This window comes from Carettochelys insculpta, chromosome 5 (assembly GCF_033958435.1).
Source record: "Carettochelys insculpta isolate YL-2023 chromosome 5, ASM3395843v1, whole genome shotgun sequence".
Classification (NCBI taxonomy): Eukaryota; Metazoa; Chordata; order Testudines; family Carettochelyidae; genus Carettochelys; species Carettochelys insculpta.
Window position 1 is genome coordinate 96,176,542 of NC_134141.1, and position 13,861 is coordinate 96,190,402.

The 13,861-nt window shown below is 38.7% G+C and overlaps 1 protein-coding gene across 1 annotated transcript in view; it reads right to left on the reverse strand.

The window, feature by feature from the left end:
- Window positions 1-839: 839 nt before the first annotated feature.
- IL31RA (interleukin 31 receptor A) overlaps window positions 840-13,861 on the reverse strand; it is a 71,214-nt gene continuing 58,192 nt past the window's right edge. The window contains exons 15-18 of the mRNA XM_074994283.1: window positions 9,807-9,947; window positions 7,708-7,801; window positions 4,847-4,925; window positions 840-3,057 (exon numbers count right to left, since the gene is read on the reverse strand). Of these exons, the coding sequence (XP_074850384.1) occupies window positions 2,437-3,057; window positions 4,847-4,925; window positions 7,708-7,801; window positions 9,807-9,947 (935 nt within the window). The 3' untranslated portion in view covers window positions 840-2,436. The remainder of the gene's footprint in view (window positions 3,058-4,846; window positions 4,926-7,707; window positions 7,802-9,806; window positions 9,948-13,861) is intronic.

Below are 13,861 nucleotides of genomic sequence, written 5' to 3' on the forward strand. Positions count from 1 at the left end.
ATTTTTATGTCTCATTTTGTAAGCAAGTAGTTTTTAAGTGAGGAGAAACTCAGTGTATGCAGGACTCATCGGATTCCTCAAAGGGGTACTGTAGTCTGGAAAAGCTGAGATTCACTGCTCTAGTCAAAATAAGTGCTGCTCTTACCACTGAACAAGAGTCTGGACCTCAACCTCTGACCCAACAATAAGTTTTTACCACTTATTCATACGAATATTCTCCAGAATACAACATGTTGATATAATGGTTGGCATGTTTGTTTTTTTCCAGTGCTTCCAACCTATTACAGAAATGGCAGCACCTCCCTGTCACACAACCACACGCATACTTCACTACCATCCTACAACTACAAAGTTGGTCATTTAAAAGTTTCTTCTGTTCGAGTGGCCTGTTACTGTGAACCAGGAGAGCAGGGACTAAGTCAGGTCTCCCAGAATAACTGAAGGAACTGAAAATATAGTACTTAATTCAAATATGTATGTCCCACTACTAAAACCTGGATCCTTATAAATCACCAGTACAGCAAAATTATTGGATGGTAATGCTACTTTGTACTTATACGTAACTTGTTATCCAAATATGAAAATGTGCTTTAAAATATACTCTCACTATACTTTAGACAGGTAGGGATTTTACACAGAAAGAAGGACAGAGCCAAGAAAAGAAGAGCATTGGTCTCCTAATTCCCAGTCATAATTCCCAGTCATAATGCCTTTCTCACTGAAATCCATCCTTCCTCACTTCTATCTGCTTATGAGATGTAATGGTGTATATTCACTTGTGCTCACACTAAAAACCAACCGAACACAAAAAAACCCACTACTACCATACAATTCTCACTGATTTATTTTTAAATAACTGATACAGAGAAGATGCATTCAAAACTAAATTAAAATAGTCCGATTAAAACAGTACATTAGATACAATAGTTGTGTTAATGGAATCACTTGGCCTTTTTATAGAGAAGTGCTTAACTGTATGGAAATGATTGCAGATTATTGAGCTTGTTTATGTGGTATATCTATTTGTGCATGCAGTCCAGTAAAAGTTTATAGTGTAGACTGTCCTGTGTTTTAGCCAGTGTCTCTAACTGGTCAATGGAACGATGTTGAGCTGTGAAGCACTTACTGGTAGTTTGCAGAGAGCTGGTCACATGTTTCTGTCTCCTTATTTCCAGCAGCTAAATTGCATTAATACTTCCCTAATAACAATTCCCCGTGTAAATAACTGATAGAGATGCCACAATGCTTTTATTTGATGGTCAATGGGAAGGAGGATGGCCCAGGAGACCATCTCCACATTCACATTCTGAATGAGTTAACGCAATGTTCTGGGATTTACGAGAAGATGTTTTCAAAGTTTCTTTCAATAGTCAATGTCAGCATTCGTTAATGATGTTCAGTAGGCAATACATGCCTTTCCACAGCTTCAATAATGAGGGGGATGAGGGGTGGGAGGTTGTTAACTGTCCTGCCTGAGATAATTATGAGCGTCAAAGGAAGGGGAACAGTCCTTGTAATGCATGAGGTAACTGATGTCTCTGTTCATACCACGTGTCAGTGTGTCAAATTTGAATATGAATTCCAACTCACATATTTCTCACTCTAAAGGAGGAGCACTCTTAGCTGTAATGTAAACATAGAAATTGTCTCTGTGGTGATACTGGAATAAAAATTCTAGAGAATAAAAATTGTTAAAATTATCTTGAAAATAACCAATGGACAAGCCAAGTATGTCATTAAGTCCTGACTGCCCAAACAGCGAATGGAGACTTGATCACTTTTAGTTTAAGTTTTAATATTCTTTACCGAGCTCTGCCTGTGTGCTTGAGTCCTCTACAGAGGGTAATTTGGCCTTTATTGTAACTTGCTTTTTTATTACAATTTTCAAATCTACGAAGAACCAGTCTCCTCAGGAACATTTTTCTTCCTTTTTCGATTATTGTAACTCTACAGTAATTGCAGGTCTCCCTGTCTTTCATGGAAGAATGGGAAACGAGTAATTTTATTTCTTGTAACTTTAAGAAAGAAGGGAGCAAGGGATTTGAAGATCCTGGCTGTGTCTGAGAAAACATGTCCTGACTCAGCAAAAGCCAGCTTCAGGAAAGATTGTCAAGAAGGAAATCAGCATCCTGCTTGCACTTATGGCTGCGTCATGGTAAAGATCTATTTGTTTTAATAAACTGGAAGAAGAGGGATAAGAAGAATTAAGTGAGATTCCTTTGCCTTACCACTAGGGCATATTTCTCTGTGTCTGTCTGCTAAAGAAAACAATAACAGGACATCAAAATTCACACACAATGAAATTCCTTCCAAGTAGTTTAAATGATTTGGGAGTTGTCGATCAAGTGCTGCCAACAGTGCTTGAACGTATGTATGTATGGAAGCCGACAATCCCTCTAAGAGAAAACAGCAAGTGCAGCTGGGGAGCACGATACCTCAACATGACTTTGCATGTATGTACTGATCAACTGTATGTCCAAACATATTCAGTGTCACATATGGTTGCCCTCTTGTGTTTTGCTGCAAAGGGGCTATTTGGTTTTTGGCTTCCTTATTGTATGGTTGCAAATTCTCAGAAATTAGAAATTCCCTCATATTAACCGAATTTTTTAGATATGGATTGACTTTTGTTTCTTCATTAAAATCTGTGTGTTCCAGAACATCCCCCTTTTCATTTTCTTTGGAATTCTCAATTGAAGACTGCAGGGACTCACATAAGCCTTCTTTTGATATTTCTAGATGCTGATTTTGGATTCTCCTGGTAGGCATCAAAGCTGAAAGCAACATTTGACTCTTGAAGTCTGGCTCTTTAACTGTATATGGAATTGACAGTGACAGCGGTTTTACAACATCATGTTCTTCACCATTCAAAATCCTTTTATGTCCTCTGCCCATGTTCTGTACACAAATGTGTGTATGGTTAGAATCATAGCTCTCCTGATTTTTCACTAATAACACAGTCTGGTCTATATCAGAAGGGCCTGGTTCCAAAACGCTGATGTCTTCAAGATCTACAGTCCCATCCTGAGGCAGTACTTTCTTCAGAAATGAATCATTCTGTCAGCACAAAAAAGGAGACCCTTGAGACTTACATCCGTACAAAGGAAGAGACATTACAAAGATCTTTTTAAAAAGAACACCCTGCCACTCCAGCTCCACTCAGGTCTTTAATGTTTATGAAACTACTCAATGAAACCTTGATACGCATTTCTCTCGAAATACAGCTCTCCTCTAAAAAGTCACTATGAGGATGGCAATGTGAAATACCACATTTATTATCTTGATAATGCCATATCCAATTTTCTTAGTTCACTGGTAAAATGACTGTTTTCTTACTGACAAGCCCCACAAACACAAACTGTGCTGGGAACGAGGCTAGCATATTTTCATTTTGCATGTGATGATCAGGAATTAGTAATGAGCTGTGCCCGCAACCCCACTGACTTTAAATTAGGCTTTTAGTGCTATCTGTCCAACTGTATTAGACTTCAATAAAGATTATGCCACCAAATGATAATGGATTCAGTGGCAAAGCTGAAGATACTAGGACAGGCACCAAAATGGAACAGGTCACTTGGAATCACTCTGCTCTTTATGCCATGGTGTGGGGAAGATGGGGCTGAGATAAGCAGGGCACAGACTCAACTTAGCAGACACTCCTGAGTCAAAGATTCTGGTCTCAAGCACATTTGCACCAAAAGTAGAATCCACAGAGACAGGCACTTGGAGGAAAGCCTTTATTTTAGTCCTCCATGGGAAAACTGAGAGGGGCTGGGAAATTAAAAACAGAGAACTAAGGGACACACAGAAGCAGGGCCCTCCCTGCCAGTTCTGGTGCCCTACACAGCCTGAGCACCATGGCGGGGAGGGGGAGCTACATTCAAGGGAAGCTGTGGTGGGCCAGGCCCAGAGCTTCAGGATGCAGCAGCAAGGCAGTGAGAGTGGCTGATCTCACAGCTGAGGAGAGCAGGCAGGAGTTACAGGCAGTGGTGAAGGGCACAAGCTGTTTCCCCTTCCACTAGAAATGGAAACAGCTGGTGAGCAGCAGCTGAGCTGCACACAGCCTGTGGCAAGTCAGGCTGCCAGGGCATGGGCTTGACCACTAGAGCTAGAACTGGTGGTGTCCCAAATTTCATGGTGACCTACACAACTGCCTATGTTACATATCAGTAGGTGCAGCCCTGCACAGAAGCACTCTCAGACACAGGCATTCAGACTTCTGCATACCTGCTCTCTAATGTGACCAGTCAGACTAGGACATATTTCACAGGCGTTTTGTCACTTTTTGTTAAGTTTATCTTTTTTTTTTTTTCCTTTGTCTGTAACAAAACTTCCGGAAAGTATAAACATCTGACAGTTTTAGTCACCTGGTTTGTTTACACCTATTCTGTTCGAATTTTTGTCTTTTAAAAATGCTGCAATTTTAACTTGCTCCTCTGACTCATCTCTTAGGATGTAAACTTTAAGATATGATGTAGTCCGATAAGAATGAGTATGTTACTTTACAGATGACTGGCCTACTTAACTGGGCAAACAGCTGAGGATCTGGAACACAGATATCATCACAGGAAGAAACTCACTGCCTTCAAGACAAGCTGGAGGAAAAAGAACTATATGTGTGCAATATATCATGCTATATTAGCAAACAGTAAATAGAGGGGCAGCAGCCTAGAGAGGTATCTATGAAAGAAGGTTACATTTGGTCAAATTCACCCCAGCAGACGATCATTAAAATCATTATGGATTTAATGATCCCAGTCTATTGTGTTTAAATTGTTTACAAAAAATTTTACTCAAATTTAGCCACATCACAAATCTGTTTATCTTAACAGCAATCTTATGTTACCCTATGCATGTCAGTAGGCCAGTCCACAGCAATGCTTTCTGCGGGGTCTGGTATCTCAGGCCAGCAAACTTTTTTCATCCTATAATTCAGAAAGGAGATTTGGCCATTAGAGGTAGGAATTACATCATGACTGACAGGATGAATACCGTAGGAATGCCGTACCAGTACAAGTACATATTAAATACAGACAATGTTTAACCAGGAACAGAATGGTGAACAATTATCAAACAAAATCCTTTCCTATTGTCATTATCTAATTATTATAATAAGGGGACCTGCTTACCCTCAAGTCAGCTCTTTGGGCTAGAGAAAAATTGTTTAAAAAGCAGTAGCAATGTAATGCCTGGAACCCGAGTTTTTTATTTAAACTGCTGTTTAGCATTAAATACTGAAAATGAAGCTGAAATTGTAACTATTCAAGCTAGAAAACCTCAAATCTTTACTATGACGTGCCTAAGCTAGGCTTGGAATAAGGAGTGTCTGGGTTATTTTTCAGGGTATGTCCCCGTTGTCAAGGGAACTCCTCTTGATTTAACCTAGATCAAGAGAGAACAGCCACAGTGCAAACAACATGGGAACTCTGCCATGTGATTTTAGTGTGGGTGATGAGTAGTACTAATTTGAGCAGGAGCCTATAAATAAAGCTACAATTCTGTCACAGATTCTGTGCTCTTTAAGACATGCCCACAAGTTCTTGATATTTCCAAGCTTTAGATTTGAGAAAAAACAATGAGACATCTCTTATTTCCTTTACAATCTGCAGCAAAAGTATGGAAAATACCATCTTAGGCAAAGCTGTTGCTCAAGCCACTGTCAGGGCACCCTGCAAGGAGTAGTTAAAGGCATCACAGCTCAGTCTTTGGCTTCAACCCTGGGTGCCAGTGCCACCGGCAATTCAGCTTCAAAAGATCCCCAGTGCTGAGGATCTCCAGACAACCGTACTGATGTAGCGAAAAATGAATTGCTGTGTGACTGTTTCTGTGATTTATTGCCCATCTCCTGTTCATGACTTTTAATAAAAATACCCAATGATACCCACGCAAGGCAAGCCAACTTTAGTGAAGGGCTCGTGTGTGCATGACAGTTGAGTTCATTCTGCTGCAAAAATATGCCTTCAGGTTTTTTCTAACTGCAACATAATTATCAGACTATTTCGCATAAAAGACTGACTTCATTCAAGATGCTAACTCCAAATCAATACCCAACAGTCTGTAAAATAAAGTTAGAATTTACATGGGAATATAATTTGAACAGTGGAGTTCCTAGCCAAAATAGGGCAGAGCAATTCTTGTGTGTGTATATGTATACATATACACATACACACATACACACACACACAAAAGTGCATAAAACCACTTAAGTAGCAATTAGTAACTAAAAACAGCTTTGTGAGTGCTTTACAGATAAACAGAATTGCTGTCAGAACCAATTATATCTTTGAACCCATAAATATTTACATGAACCCTTTGAAGCCTATGAATTAATCGAGTGAGTAAAGTAAAGCAAGTATTTAGGTTTTGCAGGCTCAGGGCCTAGTTTCTAAAACACACTACAACACAGTGACAAATATAGAGGGCTAGAGAATACAGTGGCGTTGAGGCTATATATAAATTATTATATTACGGTGGGTAAGTACTATTGCTGCAGCTGGCACTGCCACCTATTAACATTCCTCGACACTTCCTATTATAAAGACCTTGTTTTCAATAACAAACAACTTTTACAAATCTCAATATTTGGGGCTGAAAATTTCCATTGCAGGTATCAGCTTTTTCTGATCAAAATGTTGGGGGAAAAATGATGTTTTGCTGTGTTCAAAAATCTTTGGACCATTTCTCTATGATGTTCTAGGAATCCAGTGATTTGGAGAAGGGACTTGAAATTTGGCAAGGGGTGACTTATATCAAAGGTGGGTTTTTTTGTTTGGTTGGTTGGTTGGGTTTTTTTGCTCTTCATATGACAATGTGCCCAAATTTGGCTAAATTATAAGCCTCTGAAGAAGCAAAATCAGAGTTTGCACATGTTCAGTAGAGATTTTTGAAAGTTCAGTAGCTAGGGTCTCACACCTCACAGTATCTGCATGTGATCACACTGCACAGGCAAAATCCTGACAAAGCAAGTGAGCATGTTCCAGCCCATGGCTTCAGATACAAAGCTACACTTTCCTTGTAATTCTGTAGATTGTACTAAGGTATTCTGATGAGGTAAACCAAAAAAAATAAATATTTGTTTTATCTATTTCACAGTGCAAATATTTGTAAATCAAAAACAAAGTCAGCTACCGTACACTTTGTATTCTGTGTTGTAATTGAAATCAACATATTTAAAAATGTAGAAAGCATTTAAAATATTTAAATGAATTGTATATTATTAATCATGTGATTGAAATTGAGATTAATCATGATTGTGATTTTTTTTAAATGCTGACAACCCCAACCTTAATGCTTGTACATAAGCAGACGAAAGTAAGATTGCACAAGCAATTTCAGTTTTGACTTTACTAGCTTTTAAATGTCTGATTTTGCAACCTACATGGTCTTTAAACATAGGGGAGAAGTGTGTACGTGAGAGAGAGAAACAACAGAAAGCCCTTCAATTTCTCTTAGCTCTTTTATTTTGATCTTTCACATTTTATATAAATAGTATAATTACAAAAACAAATGAGGAAGAGACATCTACTGGCTCCAGGCACAAAAAATTTAACCATATGTCTATTTAATTTTAGCAAATCAAGACATTTTTGTAACTTTATGTAGATTTGAGTCTTTAACAAGCAAGCACTGTTTTAAAATAAAAATACTAGTCTTATATGTTAAAAATGCATTATTTTTCTTTTCACAAGTACACAGAAATGTACTTACGTGTGTTTTGTTAGAGTACAGGTTGTCCCAAGGATTAATAAGAGGAGCATACAGAAACCAAACGGTATGCTTATAAAAATAAGGTCTTCTTTACCTTCAGACAAAGAACAAGCACTGAAACATTTCTTAGCATACTACACTACAGAGCAAAATTTTACTTTTAAACTGTATTATTAGAGCTGTCATATTAGCACAATTTATAAAAGCTTTGCTTGCCACATCCTTGGCCAAGTGACTATACAATACATGCTAAGTGATCTGTATTTTATTGATCAAACTGATCACAACTAGAGTTGGGCAAGAACAACAATTTTTTGTTGATTTGTCAAGTGTAACGAACAAACCAAACCCAGAAAATATTTGATTCATTTCCAACAAATGTTCAAAATTTGTCCTCAAAGTTGAAAAGTCTAGTTAGCTTTAGCAAACTGTCTCTGGGCCCGTTCACCTCTTATGACCTTTAGTCTGGCAGTTAGGGCTGTTTGGGATGTTGGCAATCCAGGGTTGATTCTTCATGCTGGCCCAACAACAACCTTAGCAGTCCCCACTCCTACAGGAGCATCCTAACCAACAGGTTTAATGATGATGTGAAGCAGGCTACTCTCAGTATCTGTATTGAAACTGCTCCACTTTGTATAAATACGTGGACATTCACTGGACCAAAGAAAGAGAGTGAGACTGATTCTCCACCCTGGTGATTAAGGCACTCATCTGGGAGGTAGGAGATGTGGATTTAAAACTCCTCTGAATCAGGCAGAGTGCTCACCCCAGAATAGCCATTAGCTTGTGGTGACACTGCTCACTCGGCTTGGAAAGATCTAAGTTCCAATCCCTCTTCCATAGTGGGGATTCAAACCTGACCTCTCCCATACCCCAGGCAAGCACCCTAGCCACTCAGTCAAAAGTTACAAGAAGATGAAAGTGCTTACCATGAGAGTTTTCTGAAGCTTGTCATATAAAATTTTTCCCCAGCTGAAAATAACTGCGCAAATTTGAGAAGGTCTTGGGTCAACCAAACCAACATATTTTGGCGACTAACCTATTAGTTCAAAGTTTTTTTTTTCTTTTGGCCTAGCTCTAGTCACAACTGCAGGATTACAATCGATGTATAGGATGAGCCTTTCCCAGAATCTCAAAACAGTTGCTTCCATTTTTAGTTACTGTTTTATTACAGCAGCTGACAAAGTGCCATTTTCTTGCACACTGTAAAATGAACAGTAAGTCAAACATGGGGGACATATCTCAGAGTGCTCTGCCAGCAGGAATGAAGCAAAATTGAAGAAATATTGGTCTTCATTGCTTCTTCCATGTAATATCTTGATAGAACAATTTTAACTTCTGATTCCTAGCTATTCTGCAATCTCCCTCGAAGAAAGATACAAACAAACTCAATAAGGAGTCCTGTAGCACCTTAAAGTGGCTTCTACCTATGAAGGCTTATGCCCAAAGAAATCTTTAAGGTGCTACAGGACTCATTATTTTTGCAGATACAGATCAACATGGCTATCTCTGTGAGACCTGTTACAAATATAAGCAGTAAGAAAACACAGAAAACATTATTTTTTAAGGCACTAGCATGTATTGACTACTCTCTTGGCCAAGTTCAATTCAGAGGAAAATGTGGTTTGCTAGCAGGGAGCTGCTCCACCGGAGGAAGGCGGGAAAAAAGACAAGAAATCACGATGCATAAATATTCTAAGCCCAAATTCTAAGGTAGACATTTTCATCCTCTGGTGACACCATTAGGTCCCAGTCTTGTAATTAACAGCCTGGAGGCAGACTACTGCATGTACACAGAGCCACAATCTTCAAGTGGGGGGGTTGTGTGAGCACAGCATTCTGCCTATGCGTTATTGATTGTAGGATGGGGTCCTTTGTTTGTAAAACCTCTAATCTTCTGTAGTTTTGGCTTACAGTGTCTTCCACTGAGCTGAATTAAATTTAAAGTCAGTTTTTGATTATTTTTTCCTTGGTATTTTCGAACAGTCAGAAGCTGAGTAATTGGAATTGGCCCAAAAATGCCTAAATAAAAGAAAACTATATCTCTTATTCACAAATACAGTAAAATCCAATTGCAGTGAGCAGTGAGAATTACTTACGGAATTTCAAAGTGCTGAAGGTTATCCTGTTCCCGTGGGTCCCACCAGCTTTGGTGGCCGCCATAACATGAGCAGTATACTGCGTGTTTGCTTGCAGAGACTTCAGTCTGTATTGCATAATATCAGGTGTCACAGTTTCATCTTCTCAGGCAAATAGATAAATAAAAAAGATATACAGAGTAAAGAAAAGCATTTACTCTTACAGTTTTACATTTGTATAGCACCATTCACATGGAAGGATCCCAAAATGCTTTAGAGACAAACTGATATACAATGTAATCAAGGACTTCGTCAGAGCGGAACACTGAAATTGGTTCACAGAGCACAACAATGCAACATAACAGTTCAGGACACAAGGTCTTTCAGAAAATCAGGCCCTTTTTCGAAAGAAAACGTGGAGCGTTCACACACAAAATGTTCTCTTTTGATCTGAAGTCGAAAGAATGCGGTTCTTCTTCCAGAAGCCCTCTTCTGCTCCCAGATGAGGAAAAGCACCTCCTTTTGTAAGCTTATTTAGAAAAAAAGCATGTGTAGACACTCCATGGGCCCTTTTTTGAAAGAGCAGTCCTCATGGTGCCAGACTTTTCAACCCCTGGCCCTTACTTTTAAAAGAGCGGGGGCTGTATGGACGCTCTCTATCAAAAGAGGGCATCAAGCTTTCGATCTGCTTTTTAGCACGTGGGCACGCTCTTTTGAAAGATTATCATCCAGACGACCATCTTTTGAAAGATTGCTGAACTGTAGACATGGCCAAAATGAATAATTCCATATCCAACTGAATATTCACTTGAGAGTTTAGATTGGTTATTATATTTTCTCTTATGACATCTCTGTTACTGAAAGCTATAAAACCTTGGTTTTGTGTTTGAACTAAAAGACAGTATTATCATCACACAGTCTAGTCCAGATCAGACTCAGAAGGAAGATTACCACTCTACATACATGACAATATCTAGATGTCTCTTTGATGTCTTCCAGCCAAAAACTGACATAGGCACAGTAGTTTACTTTATGAGATCTCAGGGAACTACAGAAAAGGGTAGTGATGAAAACATTTAGGCTGTGTCTACACTTGCATTCCTCTTTTGAAAGAGGCACACAAAGGAGGTAAATTGAAAATGCAAATAAGTTATATATTTACATATCTGACACCTCATTTCCATATTCTGATTTCAAAATAGCTTCTTCGAAGGAAGAAAATCAGTGTAGACAATGTTCTTTCAAAAGTAAACTCCATCTTCGAAAGAATCCTTCTTCCCTTTATTTAATGGGAAGAAGGATTCTTTTGAAGATGGGGTTTACTTTCGAAAGAGCAGCATCTACGCTGGTTTTCTTCTTTCAAAAGAAGCTCTTTTGAAATAATATGCAAATAGATGCCAAATATGCAAATTTATACCTCATTTGCATTTTCAATTTCCCTCATTTGCATGCCTCTTTCAAAAGAGGAATGCAAGTGTAGACACAATCTTAGACCATTAATGCAAGGAAGGTTAGGCTGAACATTGGAGAAGTACTTAAAGAACCATACAAATAACGCTTGTTCACGTTTGTATAATTTCTTTTGTTAGACCACCCACTGTCTAAGCATTGACTAGGAAATGTGGAATGACACTGCTGTTAGGGACAAGTGAATTGGTTAAGAAGCTAAGCTATTTAAACATTTGGTAAGATTTTTGTTGTGTGATTTCCATAATCCTACAAGTTAATTGCTTCTGTAAGTGTTACTGCAGTCTGCCACTGACCCACCCACAAAATGAGAACCTCAGGCTTGAGTAAGGAAGAATCAGATTCAGCTTCAAACTGAGTGGTCTTCAGGGATAGTACTGCAGAGAGCATACTGTATACAAAGTCAGATGGGAGATAAGATAGTAGGAATAAGTGTGAAGGTGTCTACATCTGAAGGAAACAGATGAAACTTCCTTTTGCCATTTACATATTGGCAAGTACAAATGAACATCCAGTGGCAACTGAAGTTCCAAGAGAACCCATTAGTTAGAGGGTGTTTTTTTAAGGCTAGAATGCCTTAAATGCCTGGCAATGGGCCTCGGTATAGCAAGCATTTCTGAAACAGGGAATGACACAAAGCAGTGGGATACAGCAATACCTCGCAACAAGATAAGCAAGAAAGGCAAGGCAGGTCACAGAAGTCTGGGAATAGCTCTGTACCCAAAAGAAGTTTATAATGTGAAAGGTCTGACTGGACAAGATCATAGAGAAGACACGGCAAGGATACAAATCAGAAGGATATGAATATCCTAAAACTGCTGTACTACCAGTCTTCAGAACAGGAAAATATGATCTGTTTAGCAAAAGGGAAAAGGAAAGAAGTCTAATGAAAGAATCACGGTCAGGAGACTACATTGAGAAAAGAAATGTCTTGATATCTTAAATGATTGCTTCTTGTATTGGTTAGTTACAGAGCACACAAGAGGACTTGCTGTTGTTGAATTAGTCTTACACATTGTCAGGAGTTGGTCCAAAAAACACTACAGCTGACCACTACAAATAGTGATCACAATATAGATAATTGCCATATGCTACAGGGAGGTTTGTACCAAAAATGTACACTGTGACAACAAACGCTAGAAAGAGGAATCTTTTAATTTAAATTTGTAATTTTTTTAATTAAAAAAGAATTCCATATTGAAATTTCAACAAATATCTTTTTCATTAAAGGGTCACTATCAATTTTTAATTTGCGTTTCTCACTCTGGTATACATAATACCATTTTAGAAGCTTGAAATTGTTTGTTCCCCATTTAGAAAACACCTTTTTCTATTGTACATTTCTGCAGGAGCCACTAATCCATTTGTCTAGTTCTGTGTTGGACAGATATGTAGAATTCCGAGTGCAGCATTGCTACTTATATGCTATTACAAAACTGTAAGACTTGAGCAATCTGCCCATAAATGACTTGCTTTAACATGTCATGTTACTGATTGATAGCTATCTTGGCAAGAGTCATGTTTGTTTATACAAAAAATGTTTTGTTTATAGAAACGTCTGTTGTAATAAATAGACCATAAATTTACCCTAATTGCGAATTCAGCTGCAAAAATGAGTGCAAGTTCATAAGACATCATGGAAACTAACAACAACAAATGCTGATGGGAAAAGTTACAAAAGGAACGCAGAGAGACTGAATATGGTCCAACAAAAAAGCCTCCTGATATAAATCAAGGACTATGTTAGGATCATGCTTAGTGAAAAAGAAAAGTGCGGAACCAGAAACCAGTGGACCCAAACGGGCATATCAGAAACATGGTTTAATTGTCAGATAAAGAAAAGGGGTGTGTGGGGGGGGGTCTTTTACCCACTATTCCCTGCTATATGGGGCCTTAGCAAATGAGACTTTGGAGAGAAAAATTGGCTACCGGAGCAAGCTTCGCCATCACATCTACCAACCCCAACATCTCCTGCAACCTGGGACCACCATCATCCTGACCCCATGTAGCCCATAAGGTTAAGTTGCTTGCTTAACCAGGTAACACAGTTTTCTTGGATTGATTCACACTAATTTGTTATTATAGTCCGTATATTACACACAGTGCTTTTTTGTGCTGGTATTGAGTACCGACACCTTGGCAGCCCCAGCCATGGGACTGGCTGAGTGGGTGGGGCAGGGAGCTGGCTGAGTAGTGGCACTTTTTTTTTTTTAAGGCATTATTTTATATATTACACGCACACACACAAAGCAGGTATTTATCACAGGCATTCATGGTTATCAATAGGATTAAGCAGTAATGCAAGAAACCTAAAAACCTGTATCCTGTATGAAAAGCTAAAGCAATTAGTAGAGTAAGTTAATATAAGGGACCTTTGTCCTAGATAAAATGCTTATTTGGCTGCCCCTCATTTTTGGGGAACTAAATTGAGGAACCAAACCTAAAGCTGAGCCAGCACCAATTGGTAACCTCAGAACAGACAGCAGGGCAAAAAAGGTACGAGAAAGGCCAAAGGTAATGGTTTCAGGAATGAGATAATCCTCACTAATATGTAGTGATAGCCTACTAAGATATAGAGTGAGTGCACCCTAAGATTTCTTAGAGTGAGG